This window comes from Tachypleus tridentatus, chromosome 4 (assembly GCF_004210375.1).
Source record: "Tachypleus tridentatus isolate NWPU-2018 chromosome 4, ASM421037v1, whole genome shotgun sequence".
NCBI lineage: Eukaryota > Metazoa > Arthropoda > Merostomata > Xiphosura > Limulidae > Tachypleus > Tachypleus tridentatus.
Window position 1 is genome coordinate 96,929,932 of NC_134828.1, and position 25,401 is coordinate 96,955,332.

At 30.5% G+C, this 25,401-nt stretch overlaps 1 protein-coding gene across 1 annotated transcript in view; it reads right to left on the reverse strand.

The window, feature by feature from the left end:
* The window catches only part of LOC143249730 (acetylcholine receptor subunit alpha-like 1), a 56,286-nt gene that overhangs the window by 5,250 nt on the left and 25,635 nt on the right, over positions 1 to 25,401 (reverse strand). The window contains exons 2-4 of the mRNA XM_076500048.1: positions 15,495 to 15,539; positions 13,363 to 13,472; positions 12,912 to 13,092 (exon numbers count right to left, since the gene is read on the reverse strand). Coding sequence (XP_076356163.1) covers positions 12,912 to 13,092; positions 13,363 to 13,472; positions 15,495 to 15,539 — 336 coding nt within the window. The remainder of the gene's footprint in view (positions 1 to 12,911; positions 13,093 to 13,362; positions 13,473 to 15,494; positions 15,540 to 25,401) is intronic.

The window sequence follows — 25,401 nt, forward strand, 5'->3', positions numbered from 1 at the left end:
AAATTATAAATTAAAGTTAAAAAATGCTACGAAAAACATAATTTCAGATAGAAATCACTCAGGTCAATTCCGATTACAATATCTGATTCTTCAGCGTCGTCCGACTGGTGCTTATGTTTGAGGTCCACCTAAATTATTATCAAAATTATAAATTAAAGTCAAAAAATGCTACGAAAAACATAATTTTAGATAGAAATCACTCAGGTCAATTCCGATTACAATATCTGATTCTTCAGCGTCGTCCGACTGGTGCTTATGTTTGAGGTCCACCTAAATTATTATCAAAATTATAAATTAAAGTCAAAAAATGCTACGAAAAACATAATTTTATATAGAAATCACTCAGGTCAATTCCGATTACAATATCTGATTCTTCAGCGTCGTCCGACTGGTGCTTATGTTTGAGGTCCATCTACATTATTACCAAAATTATAAATTAAAGTTAAAAAATGCTACGAAAAACATAATTTCAGATAGAAACCACTCAGGTCAATTCCGATTACAATATCTGATTCTTCAGCGTCGTCCGACTGGTGCTTATGTTTGAGGTCCACCTAAATTATTACCAAAATTATAAATTAAAGTTAAAAAATGCTACGAAAACATAATTTTAAATAGAAATCACTCAGGTCAATTCCGATTACAATATCTGATTCTTCAGCGTCGTCCGACTGGTGCTTATGTTTGAGGTCCACCTAAATTATTATCAAAATTATAAATTAAAGTCAAAAATGCTACGAAAACATAATTTTAGATAGAAATCACTCAGGTCAATTCCGATTACAATATCTGATTCTTCAGCGTCGTCCGACTGGTGCTTATGTTTGAGGTCCACCTAAATTATTATCAAAATTATAAATTAAAGTCAAAAATGCTACGAAAACATAATTTCAGATAGAAATCACTCAGGTCAATTCCGATTACAATATCTGATTCTTCAGCGTCGTCCGACTGGTGCTTATGTTTGAGGTCCACCTAAATTATTATCAAAATTATAAATTAAAGTCAAAAAATGCTACGAAAAATATAATTTCAGATAGAAATCACTCAGGTCAATTCCGATTACGATATCTGATTCTTCAGCGTCGTCCGACTGGTGCTTATGTTTGAGGTCCACCTAAATTATTACCAAAATTATAAATTAAAGTTAAAATGCTACGAAAACATAATTTTAAATAGAAATCACTCAGGTCAATTCCGATTACAATATCTGATTCTTCAGCGTCGTCCGACTGGTGCTTATGTTTGAGGTCCACCCAAATTATTACCAAAATTATAAATTAATGTTAAAAATGCTACGAAAACATAATTTTAGATAGAAATCACTCAGGTCAATTCCGATTACAATATCTGATTCTTCAGCGTCGTCCGACTGGTGCTTATGTTTGAGGTCCACCTAAATTATTACCAAAATTATAAATTAAAGTTAAAAATGCTACGAAAAACATAATTTTAAATAGAAATCACTCAGGTCAATTCCGATTACAATATCTGATTCTTCAGCGTCGTCCGACTGGTGCTTATGTTTGAGGTCCATCTACATTATTACCAAAATTATAAATTAAAGTAAAAAATGCTACGAAAACATAATTTCAGATAGAAATCACTCAGGTCAATTCCGATTACAATATCTGATTCTTCAGCGTCGTCCGACTGGTGCTTATGTTTGAGGTCCACCTAAATTATTACCAAAATTATAAATTAAAGTTAAAAATGCTACGAAAACATAATTTCAGATAGAAATCACTCAGGTCAATTCCGATTACAATATCTGATTCTTCAGCGTAGTCCGACTGGTGCTTATGTTTGAAGTCCACCTAAATTATTATCAAAATTATAAATTAAAGTTAAAAATGCTACGAAAACATAATTTCAGATAGAAATCACTCAGGTCAATTCCGATTACAATATCTGATTCTTCAGCGTCGTCCGACTGGTGCTTATGTTTGAGGTCCACCTAAATTATTATCAAAATTATAAATTAAAGTCAAAAAATGCTACGAAAAACATAATTTTAGATAGAAATCACTCAGGTCAATTCCGATTACAATATCTGATTCTTCAGCGTCGTCCGACTGGTGCTTATGTTTGAGGTCCACCTAAATTATTATCAAAATTATAAATTAAAGTCAAAAAATGCTACGAAAAACATAATTTCAGATAGAAATCACTCAGGTCAATTCCGATTACAATATCTGATTCTTCAGCGTCGTCCGACTGGTGCTTATGTTTGAGGTCCACCTAAATTATTATCAAAATTATAAATTAAAGTCAAAAAATGCTACGAAAAATATAATTTCAGATAGAAATCACTCAGGTCAATTCCGATTACGATATCTGATTCTTCAGCGTCGTCCGACTGGTGCTTATGTTTGAGGTCCACCTAAATTATTACCAAAATTATAAATTAAAGTTAAAAATGCTACGAAAAACATAATTTTAAATAGAAATCACTCAGGTCAATTCCGATTACAATATCTGATTCTTCAGCGTCGTCCGACTGGTGCTTATGTTTGAGGTCCACCCAAATTATTACCAAAATTATAAATTAATGTTAAAAATGCTACGAAAAACATAATTTTAGATAGAAATCACTCAGGTCAATTCCGATTACAATATCTGATTCTTCAGCGTCGTCCGACTGGTGCTTATGTTTGAGGTCCACCTAAATTATTACCAAAATTATAAATTAAAGTTAAAATGCTACGAAAACATAATTTTAAATAGAAATCACTCAGGTCAATTCCGATTACAATATCTGATTCTTCAGCGTCGTCCGACTGGTGCTTATGTTTGAGGTCCACCCAAATTATTACCAAAATTATAAATTAAAGTTAAAAATGCTACGAAAAATATAATTTCAGATAGAAATAACTCAGGTCAATTCCGATTACAATATCTGATTCTTCAGCGTCGTCCGACTGGTGCTTATGTTTGAGGTCCACCTAAATTATTACCAAAATTATAAATTAAAGTTAAAAATGCTACGAAAAACATAATTTTAGATAGAAATCACTCAGGTCAATTCCGATTACAATATCTGATTCTTCAGCGTCGTCCGACTGGTGCTTATGTTTGAGGTCCACCTAAATTATTACCAAAATTATAAATTAAAGTTAAAAATGCTACGAAAAACATAATTTCAGATAGAAATCACTCAGGTCAATTCCGATTACAATATCTGATTCTTCAGCGTCGTCCGACTGGTGCTTATGTTTGAGGTCCACCTAAATTATTATCAAAATTATAAATTAAAGTCAAAAAATGCTACGAAAAACATAATTTTAGATAGAAATCACTCAGGTCAATTCCGATTACAATATCTGATTCTTCAGCGTCGTCCGACTGGTGCTTATGTTTGAGGTCCACCTAAATTATTATCAAAATTATAAATTAAAGTCAAAAAATGCTACGAAAAACATAATTTTATATAGAAATCACTCAGGTCAATTCCGATTACAATATCTGATTCTTCAGCGTCGTCCGACTGGTGCTTATGTTTGAGGTCCATCTACATTATTACCAAAATTATAAATTAAAGTTAAAAAATGCTACGAAAAACATAATTTCAGATAGAAACCACTCAGGTCAATTCCGATTACAATATCTGATTCTTCAGCGTCGTCCGACTGGTGCTTATGTTTGAGGTCCACCTAAATTATTACCAAAATTATAAATTAAAGTTAAAAATGCTACGAAAAACATAATTTTAAATAGAAATCACTCAGGTCAATTCCGATTACAATATCTGATTCTTCAGCGTCGTCCGACTGGTGCTTATGTTTGAGGTCCACCTAAATTATTATCAAAATTATAAATTAAAGTCAAAAAATGCTACGAAAAACATAATTTTAGATAGAAATCACTCAGGTCAATTCCGATTACAATATCTGATTCTTCAGCGTCGTCCGACTGGTGCTTATGTTTGAGGTCCACCTAAATTATTACCAAAATTATAAATTAAAGTTAAAAATGCTACGAAAACATAATTTTAAATAGAAATCACTCAGGTCAATTCCGATTACAATATCTGATTCTTCAGCGTCGTCCGACTGGTGCTTATGTTTGAGGTCCACCCAAATTATTACCAAAATTATAAATTAAAGTTAAAATGCTACGAAAAATATAATTTCAGATAGAAATAACTCAGGTCAATTCCGATTACAATATCTGATTCTTCAGCGTCGTCCGACTGGTGCTTATGTTTGAGGTCCACCTAAATTATTACCAAAATTATAAATTAAAGTTAAAAATGCTACGAAAAACATAATTTTAGATAGAAATCACTCCGGTCAATTCCGATTACAATATCTGATTCTTCAGCGTCGTCCGACTGGTGCTTATGTTTGAGGTCCACCTAAATTATTACCAAAATTATAAATTAAAGTTAAAAATGCTACGAAAAACATAATTTCAGATAGAAATCACTCAGGTCAATTCCGATTACAATATCTGATTCTTCAGCGTCGTCCGACTGGTGCTTATGTTTGAGGTCCACCTAAATTATTATCAAAATTATAAATTAAAGTCAAAAATGCTACGAAAACATAATTTTAGATAGAAATCACTCAGGTCAATTCCGATTACAATATCTGATTCTTCAGCGTCGTCCGACTGGTGCTTATGTTTGAGGTCCACCTAAATTATTATCAAAATTATAAATTAAAGTCAAAAAATGCTACGAAAAACATAATTTTATATAGAAATCACTCAGGTCAATTCCGATTACAATATCTGATTCTTCAGCGTCGTCCGACTGGTGCTTATGTTTGAGGTCCATCTACATTATTACCAAAATTATAAATTAAAGTTAAAAATGCTACGAAAACATAATTTCAGATAGAAACCACTCAGGTCAATTCCGATTACAATATCTGATTCTTCAGCGTCGTCCGACTGGTGCTTATGTTTGAGGTCCACCTAAATTATTACCAAAATTATAAATTAAAGTTAAAAATGCTACGAAAAACATAATTTTAAATAGAAATCACTCAGGTCAATTCCGATTACAATATCTGATTCTTCAGCGTCGTCCGACTGGTGCTTATGTTTGAGGTCCACCTAAATTATTATCAAAATTATAAATTAAAGTCAAAAATGCTACGAAAACATAATTTTAGATAGAAATCACTCAGGTCAATTCCGATTACAATATCTGATTCTTCAGCGTCGTCCGACTGGTGCTTATGTTTGAGGTCCACCTGAATTATTATCAAAATTATAAATTAAAGTCAAAAAATGCTACGAAAAACATAATTTCAGATAGAAATCACTCAGGTCAATTCCGATTACAATATCTGATTCTTCAGCGTCGTCCGACTGGTGCTTATGTTTGAGGTCCACCTAAATTATTATCAAAATTATAAATTAAAGTCAAAAAATGCTACGAAAAATATAATTTCAGATAGAAATCACTCAGGTCAATTCCGATTACGATATCTGATTCTTCAGCGTCGTCCGACTGGTGCTTATGTTTGAGGTCCACCTAAATTATTACCAAAATTATAAATTAAAGTTAAAAATGCTACGAAAAACATAATTTTAAATAGAAATCACTCAGGTCAATTCCGATTACAATATCTGATTCTTCAGCGTCGTCCGACTGGTGCTTATGTTTGAGGTCCACCCAAATTATTACCAAAATTATAAATTAATGTTAAAAATGCTACGAAAAACATAATTTTAGATAGAAATCACTCAGGTCAATTCCGATTACAATATCTGATTCTTCAGCGTCGTCCGACTGGTGCTTATGTTTGAGGTCCACCTAAATTATTACCAAAATTATAAATTAAAGTTAAAATGCTACGAAAACATAATTTTAAATAGAAATCACTCAGGTCAATTCCGATTACAATATCTGATTCTTCAGCGTCGTCCGACTGGTGCTTATGTTTGAGGTCCATCTACATTATTACCAAAATTATAAATTAAGTTAAAAAATGCTACGAAAAACATAATTTCAGATAGAAATCACTCAGGTCAATTCCGATTACAATATCTGATTCTTCAGCGTCGTCCGACTGGTGCTTATGTTTGAGGTCCACCTAAATTATTACCAAAATTATAAATTAAAGTTAATAATGCTACGAAAAACATAATTTTAGATAGAAATCACTCAGGTCAATTCCGATTACAATATCTGATTCTTCAGCGTCGTCCGACTGGTGCTTATGTTTGAGGTCCACCTAAATTATTACCAAAATTATAAATTAAAGTTAAAAATGCTACGAAAACATAATTTCAGATAGAAATCACTCAGGTCAATTCCGATTACAATATCTGATTCTTCAGCGTAGTCCGACTGGTGCTTATGTTTGAAGTCCACCTAAATTATTATCAAAATTATAAATTAAAGTTAAAAAATGCTACGAAAAACATAATTTCAGATAGAAATCACTCAGGTCAATTCCGATTACAATATCTGATTCTTCAGCGTCGTCCGACTGGTGCTTATGTTTGAGGTCCACCTAAATTATTATCAAAATTATAAATTAAAGTCAAAAAATGCTACGAAAAACATAATTTTAGATAGAAATCACTCAGGTCAATTCCGATTACAATATCTGATTCTTCAGCGTCGTCCGACTGGTGCTTATGTTTGAGGTCCACCTAAATTATTATCAAAATTATAAATTAAAGTCAAAAAATGCTACGAAAAACATAATTTCAGATAGAAATCACTCAGGTCAATTCCGATTACAATATCTGATTCTTCAGCGTCGTCCGACTGGTGCTTATGTTTGAGGTCCACCTAAATTATTACCAAAATTATAAATTAAAGTTAAAAATGCTACGAAAAACATAATTTTAAATAGAAATCACTCAGGTCAATTCCGATTACAATATCTGATTCTTCAGCGTCGTCCGACTGGTGCTTATGTTTGAGGTCCACCCAAATTATTACCAAAATTATAAATTAATGTTAAAAATGCTACGAAAAACATAATTTTAGATAGAAATCACTCAGGTCAATTCCGATTACAATATCTGATTCTTCAGCGTCGTCCGACTGGTGCTTATGTTTGAGGTCCACCTAAATTATTACCAAAATTATAAATTAAAGTTAAAAATGCTACGAAAAACATAATTTTAAATAGAAATCACTCAGGTCAATTCCGATTACAATATCTGATTCTTCAGCGTCGTCCGACTGGTGCTTATGTTTGAGGTCCACCCAAATTATTACCAAAATTATAAATTAAAGTTAAAATGCTACGAAAATATAATTTCAGATAGAAATAACTCAGGTCAATTCCGATTACAATATCTGATTCTTCAGCGTCGTCCGACTGGTGCTTATGTTTGAGGTCCACCTAAATTATTACCAAAATTATAAATTAAAGTTAAAAATGCTACGAAAAACATAATTTTAGATAGAAATCACTCAGGTCAATTCCGATTACAATATCTGATTCTTCAGCGTCGTCCGACTGGTGCTTATGTTTGAGGTCCACCTAAATTATTACCAAAATTATAAATTAAAGTTAAAAATGCTACGAAAAACATAATTTCAGATAGAAATCACTCAGGTCAATTCCGATTACAATATCTGATTCTTCAGCGTCGTCCGACTGGTGCTTATGTTTGAGGTCCACCTAAATTATTATCAAAATTATAAATTAAAGTCAAAAAATGCTACGAAAAACATAATTTTAGATAGAAATCACTCAGGTCAATTCCGATTACAATATCTGATTCTTCAGCGTCGTCCGACTGGTGCTTATGTTTGAGGTCCACCTAAATTATTATCAAAATTATAAATTAAAGTCAAAAAATGCTACGAAAAACATAATTTTATATAGAAATCACTCAGGTCAATTCCGATTACAATATCTGATTCTTCAGCGTCGTCCGACTGGTGCTTATGTTTGAGGTCCATCTACATTATTACCAAAATTATAAATTAAAGTTAAAAAATGCTACGAAAAACATAATTTCAGATAGAAACCACTCAGGTCAATTCCGATTACAATATCTGATTCTTCAGCGTCGTCCGACTGGTGCTTATGTTTGAGGTCCACCTAAATTATTACCAAAATTATAAATTAAAGTTAAAATGCTACGAAAACATAATTTTAAATAGAAATCACTCAGGTCAATTCCGATTACAATATCTGATTCTTCAGCGTCGTCCGACTGGTGCTTATGTTTGAGGTCCACCTAAATTATTATCAAAATTATAAATTAAAGTCAAAAATGCTACGAAAACATAATTTCAGATAGAAATCACTCAGGTCAATTCCGATTACAATATCTGATTCTTCAGCGTCGTCCGACTGGTGCTTATGTTTGAGGTCCACCTAAATTATTATCAAAATTATAAATTAAAGTCAAAAAATGCTACGAAAAATATAATTTCAGATAGAAATCACTCAGGTCAATTCCGATTACAATATCTGATTCTTCAGCGTCGTCCGACTGGTGCTTATGTTTGAGGTCCACCTAAATTATTACCAAAATTATAAATTAAAGTTAAAAATGCTACGAAAAACATAATTTTAAATAGAAATCACTCAGGTCAATTCCGATTACAATATCTGATTCTTCAGCGTCGTCCGACTGGTGCTTATGTTTGAGGTCCACCCAAATTATTACCAAAATTATAAATTAAAGTTAAAAATGCTACGAAAAACATAATTTTAGATAGAAATCACTCAGGTCAATTCCGATTACAATATCTGATTCTTCAGCGTCGTCCGACTGGTGCTTATGTTTGAGGTCCACCTAAATTATTACCAAAATTATAAATTAAAGTTAAAAATGCTACGAAAAATATAATTTCAGATAGAAATCACTCAGGTCAATTCCGATTACAATATCTGATTCTTCAGCGTCGTCCGACTGGTGCTTATGTTTGAGGTCCACCTAAATTATTACCAAAATTATAAATTAAAGTTAAAATGCTACGAAAACATAATTTTAAATAGAAATCACTCAGGTCAATTCCGATTACAATATCTGATTCTTCAGCGTCGTCCGACTGGTGCTTATGTTTGAGGTCCACCCAAATTATTACCAAAATTATAAATTAAAGTTAAAAATGCTACGAAAACATAATTTTAGATAGAAATCACTCAGGTCAATTCCGATTACAATATCTGATTCTTCAGCGTCGTCCGACTGGTGCTTATGTTTGAGGTCCACCTAAATTATTATCAAAATTATAAATTAAAGTTAAAATGCTACGAAAACATAATTTTAAATAGAAATCACTCAGGTCAATTCCGATTACAATATCTGATTCTTCAGCGTCGTCCGACTGGTGCTTATGTTTGAGGTCCACCTAAATTATTACCAAAATTATAAATTAAAGTTAAAAATGCTACGAAAACATAATTTTAGATAGAAATCACTCAGGTCAATTCCGATTACAATATCTGATTCTTCAGCGTCGTCCGACTGGTGCTTATGTTTGAGGTCCACCTAAATTATTACCAAAATTATAAATTAAAGTTAAAAATGCTACGAAAACATAATTTCAGATAGAAATCACTCAGGTCAATTCCGATTACAATATCTGATTCTTCAGCGTCGTCCGACTGGTGCTTATGTTTGAGGTCCACCTAAATTATTATGAAAATTATAAATTAAAGTCAAAAAATGCTACGAAAACATAATTTTAGATAGAAATCACTCAGGTCAATTCCGATTACAATATCTGATTCTTCAGCGTCGTCCGACTGGTGCTTATGTTTGAGGTCCACCTAAATTATTATCAAAATTATAAATTAAAGTCAAAAATGCTACGAAAACATAATTTTAGATAGAAATCACTCAGGTCAATTCCGATTACAATATCTGATTCTTCAGCGTCGTCCGACTGGTGCTTATGTTTGAGGTCCACCTAAATTATTATCAAAATTATAAATTAAAGTCAAAAAATGCTACGAAAAACATAATTTTAGATAGAAATCACTCAGGTCAATTCCGATTACAATATCTGATTCTTCAGCGTCGTCCGACTGGTGCTTATGTTTGAGGTCCACCTAAATTATTACCAAAATTATAAATTAAAGTTAAAAATGCTACGAAAACATAATTTCAGATAGAAATCACTCAGGTCAATTCCGATTACAATATCTGATTCTTCAGCGTAGTCCGACTGGTGCTTATGTTTGAAGTCCACCTAAATTATTACCAAAATTATAAATTAAAGTTAAAAATGCTACGAAGAACATAATTTTAGATAGAAATCACTCAGGTCAATTCCGATTACAATATCTGATTCTTCAGCGTCGTTCGACTGGTGCTTATGTTTGAGGTCCACCTAAATTATTACCAAAATTATAAATTAAAGTTAAAAAATGCTACGAAAACATAATTTCAGATAGAAATCACTCAGGTCAATTCCGATTACAATATCTGATTCTTCAGCGTCGTCCGACTGGTGCTTATGTTTGAGGTCCACCTAAATTATTATCAAAATTATAAATTAAAGTCAAAAAATGCTACGAAAAACATAATTTTAGATAGAAATCACTCAGGTCAATTCCGATTACAATATCTGATTTTTCAGCGTCGTCCGACTGGTGCTTATGTTTGAGGTCCACCTAAATTATTATCAAAATTATAAATTAAAGTCAAAAAATGCTACGAAAAACATAATTTTAGATAGAAATCACTCAGGTCAATTCCGATTACAATATCTGATTTTTCATCGTCGTCCGACTGGTGCTTATGTTTGTGGTCCACCTACATTATTGCAAATTGAGAAATGAAAGTTAAAAATGCTACAATTTTGTTGTTGTTTTTTGTTTTCAATTTTGCGCAATTAATTTCGAGGGCTATACTTAGGAGTGTAAGACTAGAGGGAAGGCAGAAAGACATAACCATCCGACGCCAACTCTTGGGCTACTCTTTTATCAACGAATAGTTGGATTGATCGTCACATTATGACACTCCCACGGTTGAAATGGCGAGCATGTTTGGCGTGACGGGGATTCGAACTCGCGACCCTTGGATTACGAGTCGAATGCCTCAATCAATTGGCCATGAGGGGCAAAATGCTACGAAAAGCAAATTTTAAGTAAAAAAATTTATATTCTGTAATATGAAACATAATACAGCATCTGTTGTTTTTTAATTGAGCTATATCATAATATAATGATTGACGAAATTTAACATAAACGGTCACTTGCTTAGGGTTATAGAAGTAGATTGATAGTCTTATAACCGTGTTTATAATACTGACAATGGTGCTGTTTTAATGCTATTAATAATAAATCGTCTTATTTCGACCTGTTTTAACCTTTTAATCATGACGATACACATTTTAGCTCAATTTTTCTATTGAACTTTGGACAATATCTTTTATGGATTTAGTTGTTTGTGATATTTTTAATTTTTTTTTTAATTTTTCTTAAATATATATATATATATATATATATATAGTTTTAAGCCTTGGATGATAACAATTATGTTACGTGTCTAATCAGTTGAAACTGTTATAAGAAACAACTGAATCTACTTTTTTTACCGTTTATTTGTATTCTTTTTTTAAGGGAGAGATTTAATGGCTAGTAAGCAAAGACTACTAAGAATACACCTATTTACGAGAATTAATATGTTATTTCTATATTCGAAGATAATTTTAAATAGTTTAAAATTAGATTACTGTTATACTAATTTTAAAACAAACTGATAAAATTATGTCTCAAAATAAATCACGAAGATAAACCAATTTTATTTCTTTATTAGTTCTTAAGTAGAAATACCTTATTTCCTCATCAGTCATATTTTATAATAACATGATACATTCATTTCCTTTAAAATAACATATTTTTTATCAGAGCACAATTTCAATGCTTGATGCATAAACAGATTTTGTTTTTAATTTATAGACTTTACTTACATTAGAGAAGAAACAATAATCTGTGTTTACTATACAAAATGTTCGAACTTGAATATATCAATTATGAAGTTAAATGACTATTGTTATTTGAGATAACAGCAAATATTTAATGTGAAAACAAGCTGTAGGCTTGTTAGGTTTTAGTTGTAATAATTAACGGACCTTTAACTGTCTTTTATCATGCTCTATAATTTATCAATTTTGCGTTCAAATTCTGTGTAAACAATATCCAACACAGCAATAAGAACGGATGAGATGGCATCACGAGTCCAATGTTTCAGTTCTTCAAGGTCTTTTGATTTTTTATGGTGGACTTTTATTTATAAAAAGTCCAGAGAAGAAAATCTAAAATGGTCAAATCGGGTGAATTAATAGGTCATTTGATAAGTCCTCCTTTACCAACTCAACGCTCTGGAAAAGTTTGATTTAAAAACACTTTAACAATTCGAGCAAAGTTAGGTGGTGCTTTATCGATTTGGAAGGTATCTCTTCGTAACAGGCCATGAGTTTCTCTGAGCTGTGGAATAAAGAACGTTCGTAGCATGTGTAGATACGAAATTCCACTTACAATTCTTTCTTCAAGGAAACAAAAACAAGACTCGCAAGCCTACTGCTTGTTTATATTCAATTTTTGTTTTTATCTCAAATAATAATAAAGATATTTAACTTTACTTTTGGTATATTCATTTTTGGATATCCTTTGTACATGTTAAACAACTAACCATCTTAATGACTCTTGAGAACTTGCATATTAAGAGTTTTTCATGTAAAATTATTAAGGATGATATAAGTAAAACACACCTAATAAAGCTGAAAATAATCTTTTCACAAGAGAATTTCCCTATCGCTACGAAACATGGTCAATAAGTCTTAAATATTTTCAGGATAAAAAAAGTTAAATTTCTCGACAGTTTTTGAAATGGGTAATAAATATTTTCCCGATACTTCAACAAAATCTAGATTTATACCTTTTCTTTATAGTCCTTAAAAACCTTCACATAACTACATATTTCATTAATGTTAGTTGTATATCGTCCATATATCGATTACAACTCACAGTATAGCCATCATATGTCCAGGAGCCAAATTTCATGGTGCAAGTTTGTTCATCAAATGGAAAATATTGAACATTCATCTCGCACGAGCTCTTGTAAATTGCCGGTGGTCGCCATATGACCAAACCGTTGGAATGAAGGATAGCTTTGGTCATAATTGTCACTTCATAGTTACCGTCGGCACTATAAATTTAAAAATGTAAGAAATAATTAAGGACAATAATAATGCATTTTTCTTTAAAGAACACCAAACATGAGACAATTTTTTATACATACAGGTCACGTTTTCTTATAAATAGTTTTGTGTTTTTTTTAAGTTCAACTAGAAATCCGTTTAGCTTTTACACGTGAACATCATTGAAGTATTTTAATATACGTCCAGTAGCTTTTATTTAAAGTTATTGAACATCACGTCAATATGAGGGTTCAAGGATAATAGTGGAGTGAATTAACTTGTTGTATAAAACTATATCCGGTAGCCATATTTGTTCAGCTGGAACATGTAGTTTAGACACTCCTCCGTATTCTTCCGGGTCCCACCGTAACTTGTAATCTTTCCATTCCTATATAAAAATACCAGAAATGAATCAGAATTACTAGCGTTTTAGAAGGAAACAAGGATATGAAGTTTCATTCAATGTAAACCGAATGTCTAGGTGAATATCAATGAACTTTAAATGTAGATTGTTGTGAAAGTCATAAGCATTAAGGCCCGGCATGGCCTAGCGCGTAAGGCGTGCGACTCGTAATCCGAGGGTCGCAGGTTCGCACCCACGTCGCGTTAAACATGCTCGCCCTCCCAGCCGTGGGGGTGTATAATGTGACGGTCAATCCCACTATTCGTTGGTAAAAGAGTAGCTCAAGAGTTGGCGGTGGGTGGTGATGACTAGCTGCCTTCCCTCTAGTCTTACACTGCTAAATTAGGGACGGCTAGCACAGATAGCCCTCGAGTAGCTTTGTGTGAAATTTCCAAACAAACAAACATAAGCATTAAAATATAGCTTTTCCACTCCTACAGGAGGAGTTCACCAAGCACGTTCATAGAACATTCATAGTAGATAATTAGCTACTAATCATTATCGAACTTGAATTTCTTAATTTAGAACTTTCACGGTCACACAACACATTTTCCGTTTTTTTTCTTTCATTCTGAATATTTTAACTTTTATTAACTACATATTATTGCTGGTGTTCCTCACTATTTTGTAAACGCAGAATGTTTTAGAATAAATATATAATAATAATTATTAATAATAAACAATATATTAAAACAAGATTAAAGAAACAGTAACCCCAAATCATCACGTTCAATTAGTTAATTTTTAAGATATGACTAAAACAATTATATTAACCATTTTGAGCTTTGTGTCTACACTGAAAAATGTGTTGTTATTTAAGAATTAAATTAGGGTTAGTATGCGCAAAATAGAAAAAAATATATTCAGTTCATTTCATCACAATCACATAATTTCTGAGACATCTATGATTAAATGCTCGTTTTAACATATAGCTACACAATAGATTATTTGCGCTGTGTCTACCGTTGAGAATTGAGCTCTGTATTTTAGCGTTTTAACTCCATAAATTTTACCGCTGGAGAGCCTCCATAGTTTTTAAATACACTTTTATTTACCGCTGAAGAAGGTATTGCTTTCACGTTTGCAACCTGATGCCATACGTTATGCGTACATAGATTAAGCAGCTAGGTCAGAAAGCAGAAGGAATGCATAACCCGTCCTGCTAACCATTGGCTCAAGCTGTTTACTAAGAGAGATCAATTGTAATGAAACAAAACCAAAAATCATTTTTGATATCTGAGCTTTTAAATTTGAACAAAAAAGAGGTCTTAATAAATATATAAATATTAAATAAAAGAAAAAGCTATGTTAATATTAAATGGTTGATCTCAAGACCGCAATTTGTTATTTTTTCACTAAAGAAAAATGTAGATTTTCTCCATAACAAAACGTTATCATTTCTATTTAAGTAAAGAATGAATAGAATTTTCGTTTTCAGAGTTTAGTAAAGCCAGAAACTACTTAAATTCCTTATGTTCCCCAATCCAAATAATATGTTCCGTTAAATTAACTCCATTATGAGCACACGTTTTTAACTAATTCAAAAGAAGCTTAGGCATATTTTGTAAGTTACATCTTATCTACTCAGTACTAAACGAAATTGCTTAAAAGATTTAAGTACACGAAAAAAATACGATTTGTTAATAAAATATATAAAAAATTAACATATTCCACATCCGCTTGTAACTCACCTTTATTTAGCACGAAAATAACGTCATTTTACTTTTTGTTTCGTTGTTAACCGAAAGCTACAGAATGGGATAATGATATGCTGAACCAAAAGTTACTAGAATAGAACAATAACAAAGCAAATGCAGAATCCTTTCTTAATATTTCTTTATTAGTACAAGTGCGATATTTAATTTTTTTCTCGAATACTGAACAATGTTTAAGTTATTGTAGTACACAGTAAATATGTAGCTATCTGAACGCATATTCAAAATAAATAAATTTACTCACTTTCATTTCTACTAAATTTATAGACATTTTGCTGAAAGTGTAAATTACCTGCTCTACCCAAACGTTCGTTGTCATGATTTGGCTCTTCAAACTCTGTGAAAACAAATAAAACTTCAGATGGTGATAATCACTGTTTGAGTAAACAGATTAAAATTGACTGAAATAATTTTCGAAACAAACTGATACACATAAATTTCCAATGAAACATTGATTTAGTAATAAATGTTATAATAACCTTCTTAATGTTTAGATAATACGATAGAAAGGATTATATACATTCCTACTTTTAGTTCACGAAAAACAATTTCTGACTATAAATTCGAATGAAATCAAATAATTGATTATAGGGTAAAATGGATATTAGCTTGACTTAACTAAGCAACAAATGATATGAGGCAACAATAATAATCATGATGAGATATATCTTTGAAATACCATATCTGGAAAAAATTCTGACACATTATACAAATATACAAAACACCAAATATAAATTAATAACAAATAATTGTTTTACTTAAATGAACTTTTGTGTATTGTTGAGCTGGTTCATTCATTCAAATAATTTCATTTAAAAAAAAAGAACAATTCAGAGGTCATTCCATTTAATGATAAAAGAAAGACTTATATTTCTTCCAAATTTAAGTACCTCAAATTTCACAGTCTACTTAATTAAGGATAGGTCTAACGTTTCAAATTAATATCATCTGAACAGAAATTCTACTTACACTTATTTACACACTTGTTATCTCTTGTATCTTGTTGTAAACACAAACTCAATACTTACGACACTGAACTAAAAAACTAGAAACAACAGAGAAACTGTTTGATGATTATTCGTTAATTACCTAATTAATAGACTCAAAAACGAATAATCATGCGTTTGAGCCTAGCTCTCATTTTATACTGCTTAAACTTTTATGAAACTTTGTAGAAAGTTCTATAAGTTGAGCCAGTTTTCATTAAGCGATTTCAAACCTCCTTTTGGCAAAACAATAACATACGTCTAATTTCAAAATACAGCTTATAAAAATATTGTGGTCAAGGCCATAACTTAGTATTCTTTAAAAAAGAACACTAATTATGTAATGTAGCAATTACGATGAAACGGAGCCATAAATCGCTTTTAAAATATGAACTGGGTTTCAGAAATTGTCAAAGTAACTTTGAAAATAATTTAGCTAACTCATAAACAAAACGAAAGGGGAAATAAAATAATATTTATTATGTTTTTTGTGTTGTAAATTATTAACTATTTTCATTTTTAACTAAAGTTCTATATAACATTTTATAACAAAAATGATTATCATGCTATATGAATTTCTTATATTAAAATGCTTTATCTTATTTTGTAATTTTAATATTTAATTAATAAGATACAATTACTATAGCTTATTGTCACTGTAATACACTTTTTGAAGTCTGGTTCACGGAATTAGTCCACTATGTATTGAAAATAAAATAATGTTGCTTATCAAATTTTCTATTCAGTGTAATCTTAAGCATATAATGTTTAAACATACCGTTCTATAGATAATAAAGATCAAGTTAGCAGCTGACGACCTGCTATAAAATGTAGCGATGATACAGTAGAAGAATTAAGTTAACGAAAAATGAAACATTAAACATAAAGAAAACGTTTCAAGCAATCTGTAAGTTTCGGTAATAACAATTTTTCGCTTTTAGTAAAATCAAATCAAGGTAGTTTATAATGATATATTTATATAAGAAATTTACTGAACATTATTTTAAAAATGATGTACTGAGTCTAAACGACTTTGCGTCTTTTGTCATTAAAGCCATAGCATATGAACTTAGACCTGAATAACGTTCTGGATCAAAAATATTTTAGAAGCGAAGGAAGCCTTAAGAGGTTCTGTGTAACCCAATATAAACGGAAATGAAAAACATTCCTGCCTCATTGACTATCTAGATTAGCGTGCAGTTTATTCTAAAACATCAGTTATTTGAATTGCTTGAATAAATGTGTTTGTGCTATGGCTTGATTTACATGGGACATTTTAAAAATAAAGTACTATCGTGAATATAAGTTAAAATATTTCATATTTTCCTTTTTATCTAACAACACGAAATAATTTGTGTTAGAAGATTTTCTTTTCCAACTCCAATGTTAAAGGAATTATAGTTTGGTACTAAAAGTTAAAGCAATTAAAAAAGTAAAACAGACATTGCAGATAAATCTGTACAAAACCAATTTAAGGAACCTTGAGAACTCTAGTACTTTCAAAAACAGACATTTAGAAACTTTAATCGTTTGTTTGATTAATTAATTTGCATATAAGCAACTATTCACAGTATATGTGCAAAGTCAGTTGTATTCATGAAATTCTATTTAATTTTTCTGAGTATAATTAACCCAAATAAGCAGTTGCATGTAGATATAATTCTCAAAAACAAAATAAACTTAGGATAATCGAGTTTCAAATAATAAGTTGGAATTTTTTATTGTAAACATTGAAATATTCCGTTGCAATGAGTTTTTGTACTTTCATGCAATAAATCTAATGATATTTTATAACAAGTAATGCCCAATTTTTAGTTAATTGATAAATGTAAAATTTGAATCAAACTCTTTACAATATACTATCCAATGTCTTTATTTTCGTGAACAAGTATTTTCATCGTTGAAAAGTATTTTGAAATAATTACTTCTCAAACAAATACTAACACCTTTATAAAATATTAATAAATTAATAATCTACAATCAAACTATTTGATGTCAAGATCAATTTTAAAAAATATTTTTTTCCCGCAATTTGGATGTTTATCATGAATTATTTTTGGAAAATACGAGTAATTTCATTATTATCATTTCATCCTAGACAATGTTTATTGAAAGAGGGAATGAATATTTCAAGATAAATTATATCACATGCGTTTTTAAAATGAGATTAAGTTACTTATTATTTCATCTTGTTTGTTTTAGTTTATAACCATATTGCCTATAATGAGTTTTATATATATCACGTGTAAACATTTTTAACACCTCTTTGGCAAATGATTGAGTGTAAATTGAGAAGTTTATTATTTGAGACTTTGGAAGTATCTCTTTCTTTTAATGATTTAATTTGTTTCTCTTTATCATGATAATAAATAGATATAAATGATAATAATTTTGTAAATTAATTTAAATATAATACGCTTTAGTAATTTAAATATATATTTATCAGTCGTACAAAAAGGGAATATAAAAATATCTTAAATATATGAAATCACAAAATGTAAAAGTCTAATGCCAAAGTGGGTAATTTGAACAAAACAACAAAACATACCCGGCCTCCTTTATATACTCATGTTGCAGTTTGTTACAGTTGCAATAAAAATGGCACCAAGTTTTCTTTTACGATATCATTAACTAGTCATGTTAAATACATAATAATAAACTATGTTCTAATGTCAAATACTCAGTCATTTAATGTGAGGATTAGGAGAAAATGAGATCTATTAAACGTAAGATAAAAATAACGTTTCGATTTTATTTAAGTTTTGATAAATTTAAATACAATATTTGTTTAACAAGTTTCACTGAGAAGTTGAAAACATTTTTAAGTGAAAATTTAATTTAGTTTCAATATGAATATTTATGGGTTATGCAAGTATAATTATATTAATAGTAAAAAAATCTACAATACACACAACCTTTCAAAACAACAAATCACATACTTGAAGATTTTTCTTAGTTTCCAAATAGCCTCAAGCAACTAAGGGAAATATTTCAAAGTCCAGCTACACAGACCAGTATGTATTGATTTCAATATCAATAAAACAAACTTTTTATATATTTTTATCTAGCGCCCAGTAAATCAACGAATATCAGAAACTTTGCCATGCTACGCGTCTTGTTAACTAAATCACCATATTAAAATATTATCAAAACATTTGTTTACAAAAATGCCTTTGTAGGTCCTATTTCCATCTAGATGGAAAAATATAATTAATAAATATCTGTGATATTTTCTTATTAATTATTAAGGTATGAACGCCTTTCACAAGCTAGTGAATCATAATTATGGTCAATTATAGTTGTAAAATTATACTATGTTAGCCCTATTATTTTAACGTTATATTTTTAATATCGACCCTTAGGAGTTTTCAAGAATTAAAAAATAAACATATAGTATGTATAACCCAGATCACAACCAAAAATTTAGTTATGCTTTAAAATTTTCATTTAAAGCTTAAAGTTGAGAAGATAATCTCATTTTACTTTATCTTGTTGAAAGGAATAATCTACAATATAGCAAAAAAACAATGTACTCTTACACTAAAATATGTTCAGTTTCCTACGTCAAAGAAAATTAAATATTCAATTTACCTTATATTATCCTGATACGTTAGATATTCGCCCACTAGATACTTTAAGTATTTACTAAATTTATGTTTCTGTGTGTGTTTAATTATAAAGCTATGAATATATTATAAGAAAGGAATATTATAATCACTCATAAATACATTAAAATAGTGTTGTATAAACATAATAAAACATTAAAGCAACCCATGTGACCTTCAGAAACAGCTGAAAGTTATAAGATAAGAAGAAAAGGCTGAAATTTACCTAGAATTCATTCTGATTATTCATTTACCTTCCAAGTGGTAGATGATAAGATGTAATGTTTGAACACTTAAACCAGCAATATCTAAAGCTGACCTACCATTCACGCACCATCAATGGCTGGTTATGAGCAGGTAATGACCCTTTAATACCAATTTTAAATTTAATAAATGAAGAACACAACATTTGAGTCTAATAATTTATGTTATATATACAATTTTATAATGTAAATCAGCTATATGTGACCAGTATTTTGCGATGACGAGAAACCCACTTGAAGCAAAAATGCATTCTCAACACGGCTGGTAAGATATTAAAACTCCAATTAAAATAACGTACAGAACAATGTTTCTACCTCTTATGTCTTCTTCAGGTTCACAAAGAGAGTTTGCAGTTGACCATTGCCGGGCACATGTCTTAGGGACGAGAGTGTAAACGAATACGGAGTGTAGAGGGCGTGGCAGTTAGATGCTACCTTATTAATTAGTAAATGTTCTGTAAATTTTTGATATGTTTACTGGAAGCTCCTTGCTTGTTAGCAGTCAGACTCTAAGCTAACTCGTTTTCTTTCTAAATTCCGTTTGTTTGTTTTTTTACTCTTGGTGTCTGATATACAGTTACATTTTGAACCCAATTTAATCCCTAAGCATTTTACTGATGTTACTAGATATAACTGTGTTATTAATGTGACTGTTTTGTACGATATTGTAAATAATGTGCTTTGTGTTTTATGCATATTAGTTTTAATTCTTCACTCATTGCAGTTCAATTGTATTTCGTATAGTAGTGTTTATATATTATATGTTGCTGTTGTGGTTGGATTTGGGGCGCTTTTCCAATTTGAAAGTGTCTGCAAAATGTGCGGTTGGATCTCTGAAAGGCATGTGACGGGCATACGTGATAAACAGGATAAAGATAAGTACTCCTCTTTGACAGTCACCCGCTTACGGAGTGTACCACTCAACATTTATTCTGATGTCCCTATCTTCCAGGAAGTTTGAAACTTAGCCAATAAATTCTATAGGGATTTCCAGTTTGGAAAGTTCGTATCTGAGGCCGTTGTGCCATACCTTATCGAACATTTTTTTTATCTTCTTCTTTCCTTTACTTTGTTGATTATGTCACTGGTTGCCAGTTGGCTTAGTTATTGTTTACTGATACCCTTGGTATGCGTCTGTCTGTTTTTGTGTTTTTTACGAGGCTTTCTGAAATTATTGAATAGTACCTTCTATATCCAGACTATTAGTGGTTGTTGTGATGGGCTCATGTTGGGAAAACTCCATCAATGTTTGATTTTTTCCTGGTGAACGATCAAATGGTCGCTGTCTGAATCTTATACTTTAAATAACAGAAAGTTGTTTGTTAATGTTGCTAAACACATATATTGGTCTATTATATCACTGGAGTGATGGCATATGTTGGTGTCGTGTCGCTTAGTATGTAGGTATATGTGGATCTGCAACCGAATTTTTTTTCTATTGAAATCACTTACAATGATATATTTATCATTGTAGAAGATGATATTGTTTAGTATAGTGACGTTTCATTTGTTTTGTCATAAGCAAATATATACCTGTTATTTTGACTGCTTGGCTGTTGCTTAGAAGTACAACTGTTGTAGTATTTCCATTTTCTGACAACAGGTTTATTGTTTTATTGATAATTGCTTCTTGTATAGAAGTAGTAAACCTTGTTTTGAGGATTCCTTGTTTGGTCTATCTGTTCTTTCTACTTGACATCCTGACACATATGATATGTGTTTCTAACGATATGTTCGATCTCATGTCGCTTGGAAACAAGGCCATCTTGAATATTTATATGTAATACAGTGAGAGTGTTCATTGTGGTATAATGCCAGTTAGTAGTTTGTGTATTACATGTGGTATTAAATGTTGAAGATGATTCTTGACAATATATCAGAATTATAATGTCCATGTTGTTATCTGGTTTATTATATTCTTGAAGACAGACGGTGATTACATTTCTAATTTCTGTTGCTATTTTTCTGTTATCTTCGTTGTTAGTGTTTGCACTTGGTTTGTTATGCTTGTATGTTGGTACTAATGGAGCATTATATTGGCTTCTCCTGTTGGTAGTAATGTAGCCTCTTTTCTTTTGTTGGTAGTAAAGGATTATTTTGTGGGGTTCCCCTGTTGGTAGTAATGTAGTCTTTTGTTGGTTTCTTCTGTTGTTAGTAATGGAATCTTTTGTTGGTTTCCTCTGTTGTTAGTAATGGAGACTTTTCTTGAGGGTTGTGTGATTGGATTTTAGAGTTTCTTCTGTTGTTCTCATGTTTCAACAGATATAAAAAAAAATGGATATATGCTTTAATAGACATTTTGTACAACAACATATTAAAAGTTTTTAAAAGGTGTAATATTAGGTCATACAGTATACTCGTACGTTTGTTTGTTGATAGTAATAAATGTGATAAAGTTTAGCCTTAACTAAACTAAAACAAAAAAGAAACTTTTACGAGTTACGATGCTAATTTATATATACATATATCGGCTGTGTTTAATAAAGGCTTAACTCATGTTAGACCTAAACAAGTGTACTTACAAATATCAATGACTGCGATTAAAATTATTTAGTTATTGTTCTATAAATCATGTATTTAAAGACGTATTATTGCAATAAATATACTAACTTGACGACAAATGTTTTGTGTGTCCCTGCTTGTATAAATAAACACTTAACTAGACTAAATATACTATTGAATTATCTAATAATTTCAATGAAATATTTTGACCAATTTCTGCATAAAAATTGAAAATTTTAATTTAATAGCTAATTTTCATATAATAATTAAAGTAAGAATGAACTCAGAGTTAAAAGTTATACTAATATAGTTTACGTATTTATGTGAATTTAAGACATGTTGAAAATTAAACGTTATTCATTAATTCCCTACAAAGTGGTAGTTACTTGACATTAAAATAAAACATTATTATATGTCATTTTCATGCAACGTTTTGTTTGTATACATTAAGCCATCAGAACTAACATATAGGACACAGCGAAGCCTCACTAATCTCATGCTGTTTGATAACGTGGCCAGGCATAGCCAGGTGATTAGGGCGCTCGACTCGCAATTCGAGTGTCGCAAGTTCAACTCCTGCTTTCACCTAACATGCTTGTCCTTTAGCCTTGTGTAGGGGATATAAAGCGAAGGTCAATCTTACTATTCGTTGGTAAAAGATATAACAGTAAGTGGCGATGACTATCTGTCTTCCCTCAAGTCTTGCACTGCTAAATTTGAAACAGCTAGCGCAGATAGCCCTCGTATAGCTTTGCATAAAATTCAAACCAAACCGTATGACAACACCAGAGCTAAACTCTGACGGCTGTACTAAGCTTCTCTCTTATGAGAAGCAATATGTGTGTTTATGAATGTTTTGGAATAATGGAATAACAAAGTTTCCTTTGATACTTCCAAAGAATATATGAAACTGAGTATTAGAAAATAATTATTCTTAAAGAAAAGGTCTTATAAAAATATATTATTTTAATATTTTTTTGCAAATGAATAAATATATAAACTAGGAAATACGAAAATTCTTAATATATTATAGTGTAAACGTTGTTTGTGTTGTTGAAAGGAAATTCTCGGAGCTAAACTTCAGACTTCGGTACTTTGAACAGAGCACAGATAACCAATCCATTGAATATATTTTTGCTTACTAACAATAGAAGAAAGTCAATATAATTGGTTTATATGACTACAAGTTAAGAAACCATGTTAGTCAGTTACGTTCTCTTTCACTGATTCTAGCAATTAAATTACTGAATAAACTGTCGCAGTTCAAGCTGAACAGCTGAAATCGTCATGCTGTCAAAAATCAAGATGTTTATATAACACGCCACTGTAATCAAAGGTAAGCATGTCACATAGGCAAAAAGCAAGACATTCATATGACACACCACCGTAATCTAATGTAAGCGTGCCAAATATGGCATCTCGGACTATTTTATTTTCTCACTCATCCATTAGTAACTACACAATGAATTTCAGATTTATGCATTAAAAAAATTCATTTATTAATATACTCAAATACAAATATTCCATTCTATCAAGTCATACAACAAAAAATTATGGCCCTCCAATGGTTTTAATTTTCTATTAAACTTCATGCTTTTTAAGCTCCGTAGTTAAAGTTACGAATAATTGGCAAACACTTAAAAATTTAAATTACAGATCTACAATGGCTTTCTCAATAACTCATCCTATTCTCCTTTTAATATGATTACTTTTTGCGATGATACAAAGTAATACACATAATCGTAATTTACTTACACTTTTTAAACATCAATTGTTACTTTATATATATTATTTCATTTTAAAACTGAAAGTATCTTTTAAAATTTATCCTGTAGTTAAATATTTGTGGTTGTGGGTTGCTCGTTGAATTATTTGTATAAACAATCTAAGGTACTCCTTTGTTTTCATTTAAAATTCAAACTATAATTTTTACCTTTTGCGTAAAAGTTACACATTATAGAAAACAAAACTACTGAATATATGTATATACATAAAAGCACACATCTTTCTTAAAAAATCAGTTTGCTAAAGGTCAATCAATTTCAGTACATACTGTATTGAAACGTATCATTATAGTTTTTCATCAGTTGCATTTCACAATAATAAATGATATAAAGTATGGATATTAGTTTAAACATTTAGCAATTTTAAATATATTTTGTCAAGATAAAATGTCCAAATTTATTAACAAATATATCTATATAAAACCTGAACTTATCTTCATAGTAAGAATTTGATATATAGTGATGTGCAAAAGAATAAACATGCAGTTCTTATCACAGATTACACTTTAGTATGCACAGTGAAGGCATGACATAGTACCAGAATCACTCGTTTCATCATATAACAAAAATCGTGTGTATTAAATAACGCCATTTAAATCAGTTAAACAGTTTCAACGTTTGCAATAAACATTACGACTAATTCACGTTTTATTGAAGCAAACATGGAAGTATCACAGCTCAAGAAATGTAATGTGCGCAAATAGAAATAGATTTAACTTCATTATTTATCTGGTATCGCAGAATCTTCATGAATTAGCTTCAGTTCTTGTTGTTTAATGACAATGATTTCCTTTACATGAAGGAACCATTCATCCGAAGCCCTTACAAAAAAGTTAAAAAGAAAGGTTTACGATAAGACTGATGTAAAAGTGGCGAGATCAATTTTATGTAACAATAATTTTCGATTACCAATTACGCAAAAATTTAAGATTTCCTCCATTTCTGGACATCAAAAAATATACTTTTCGTAGATCGAAAAAACAAACTATTATTTATAAACTGTAGATCTTGTATTTCTTAAGCAACACTTATAATAATAATAATTATATATATGTCCTA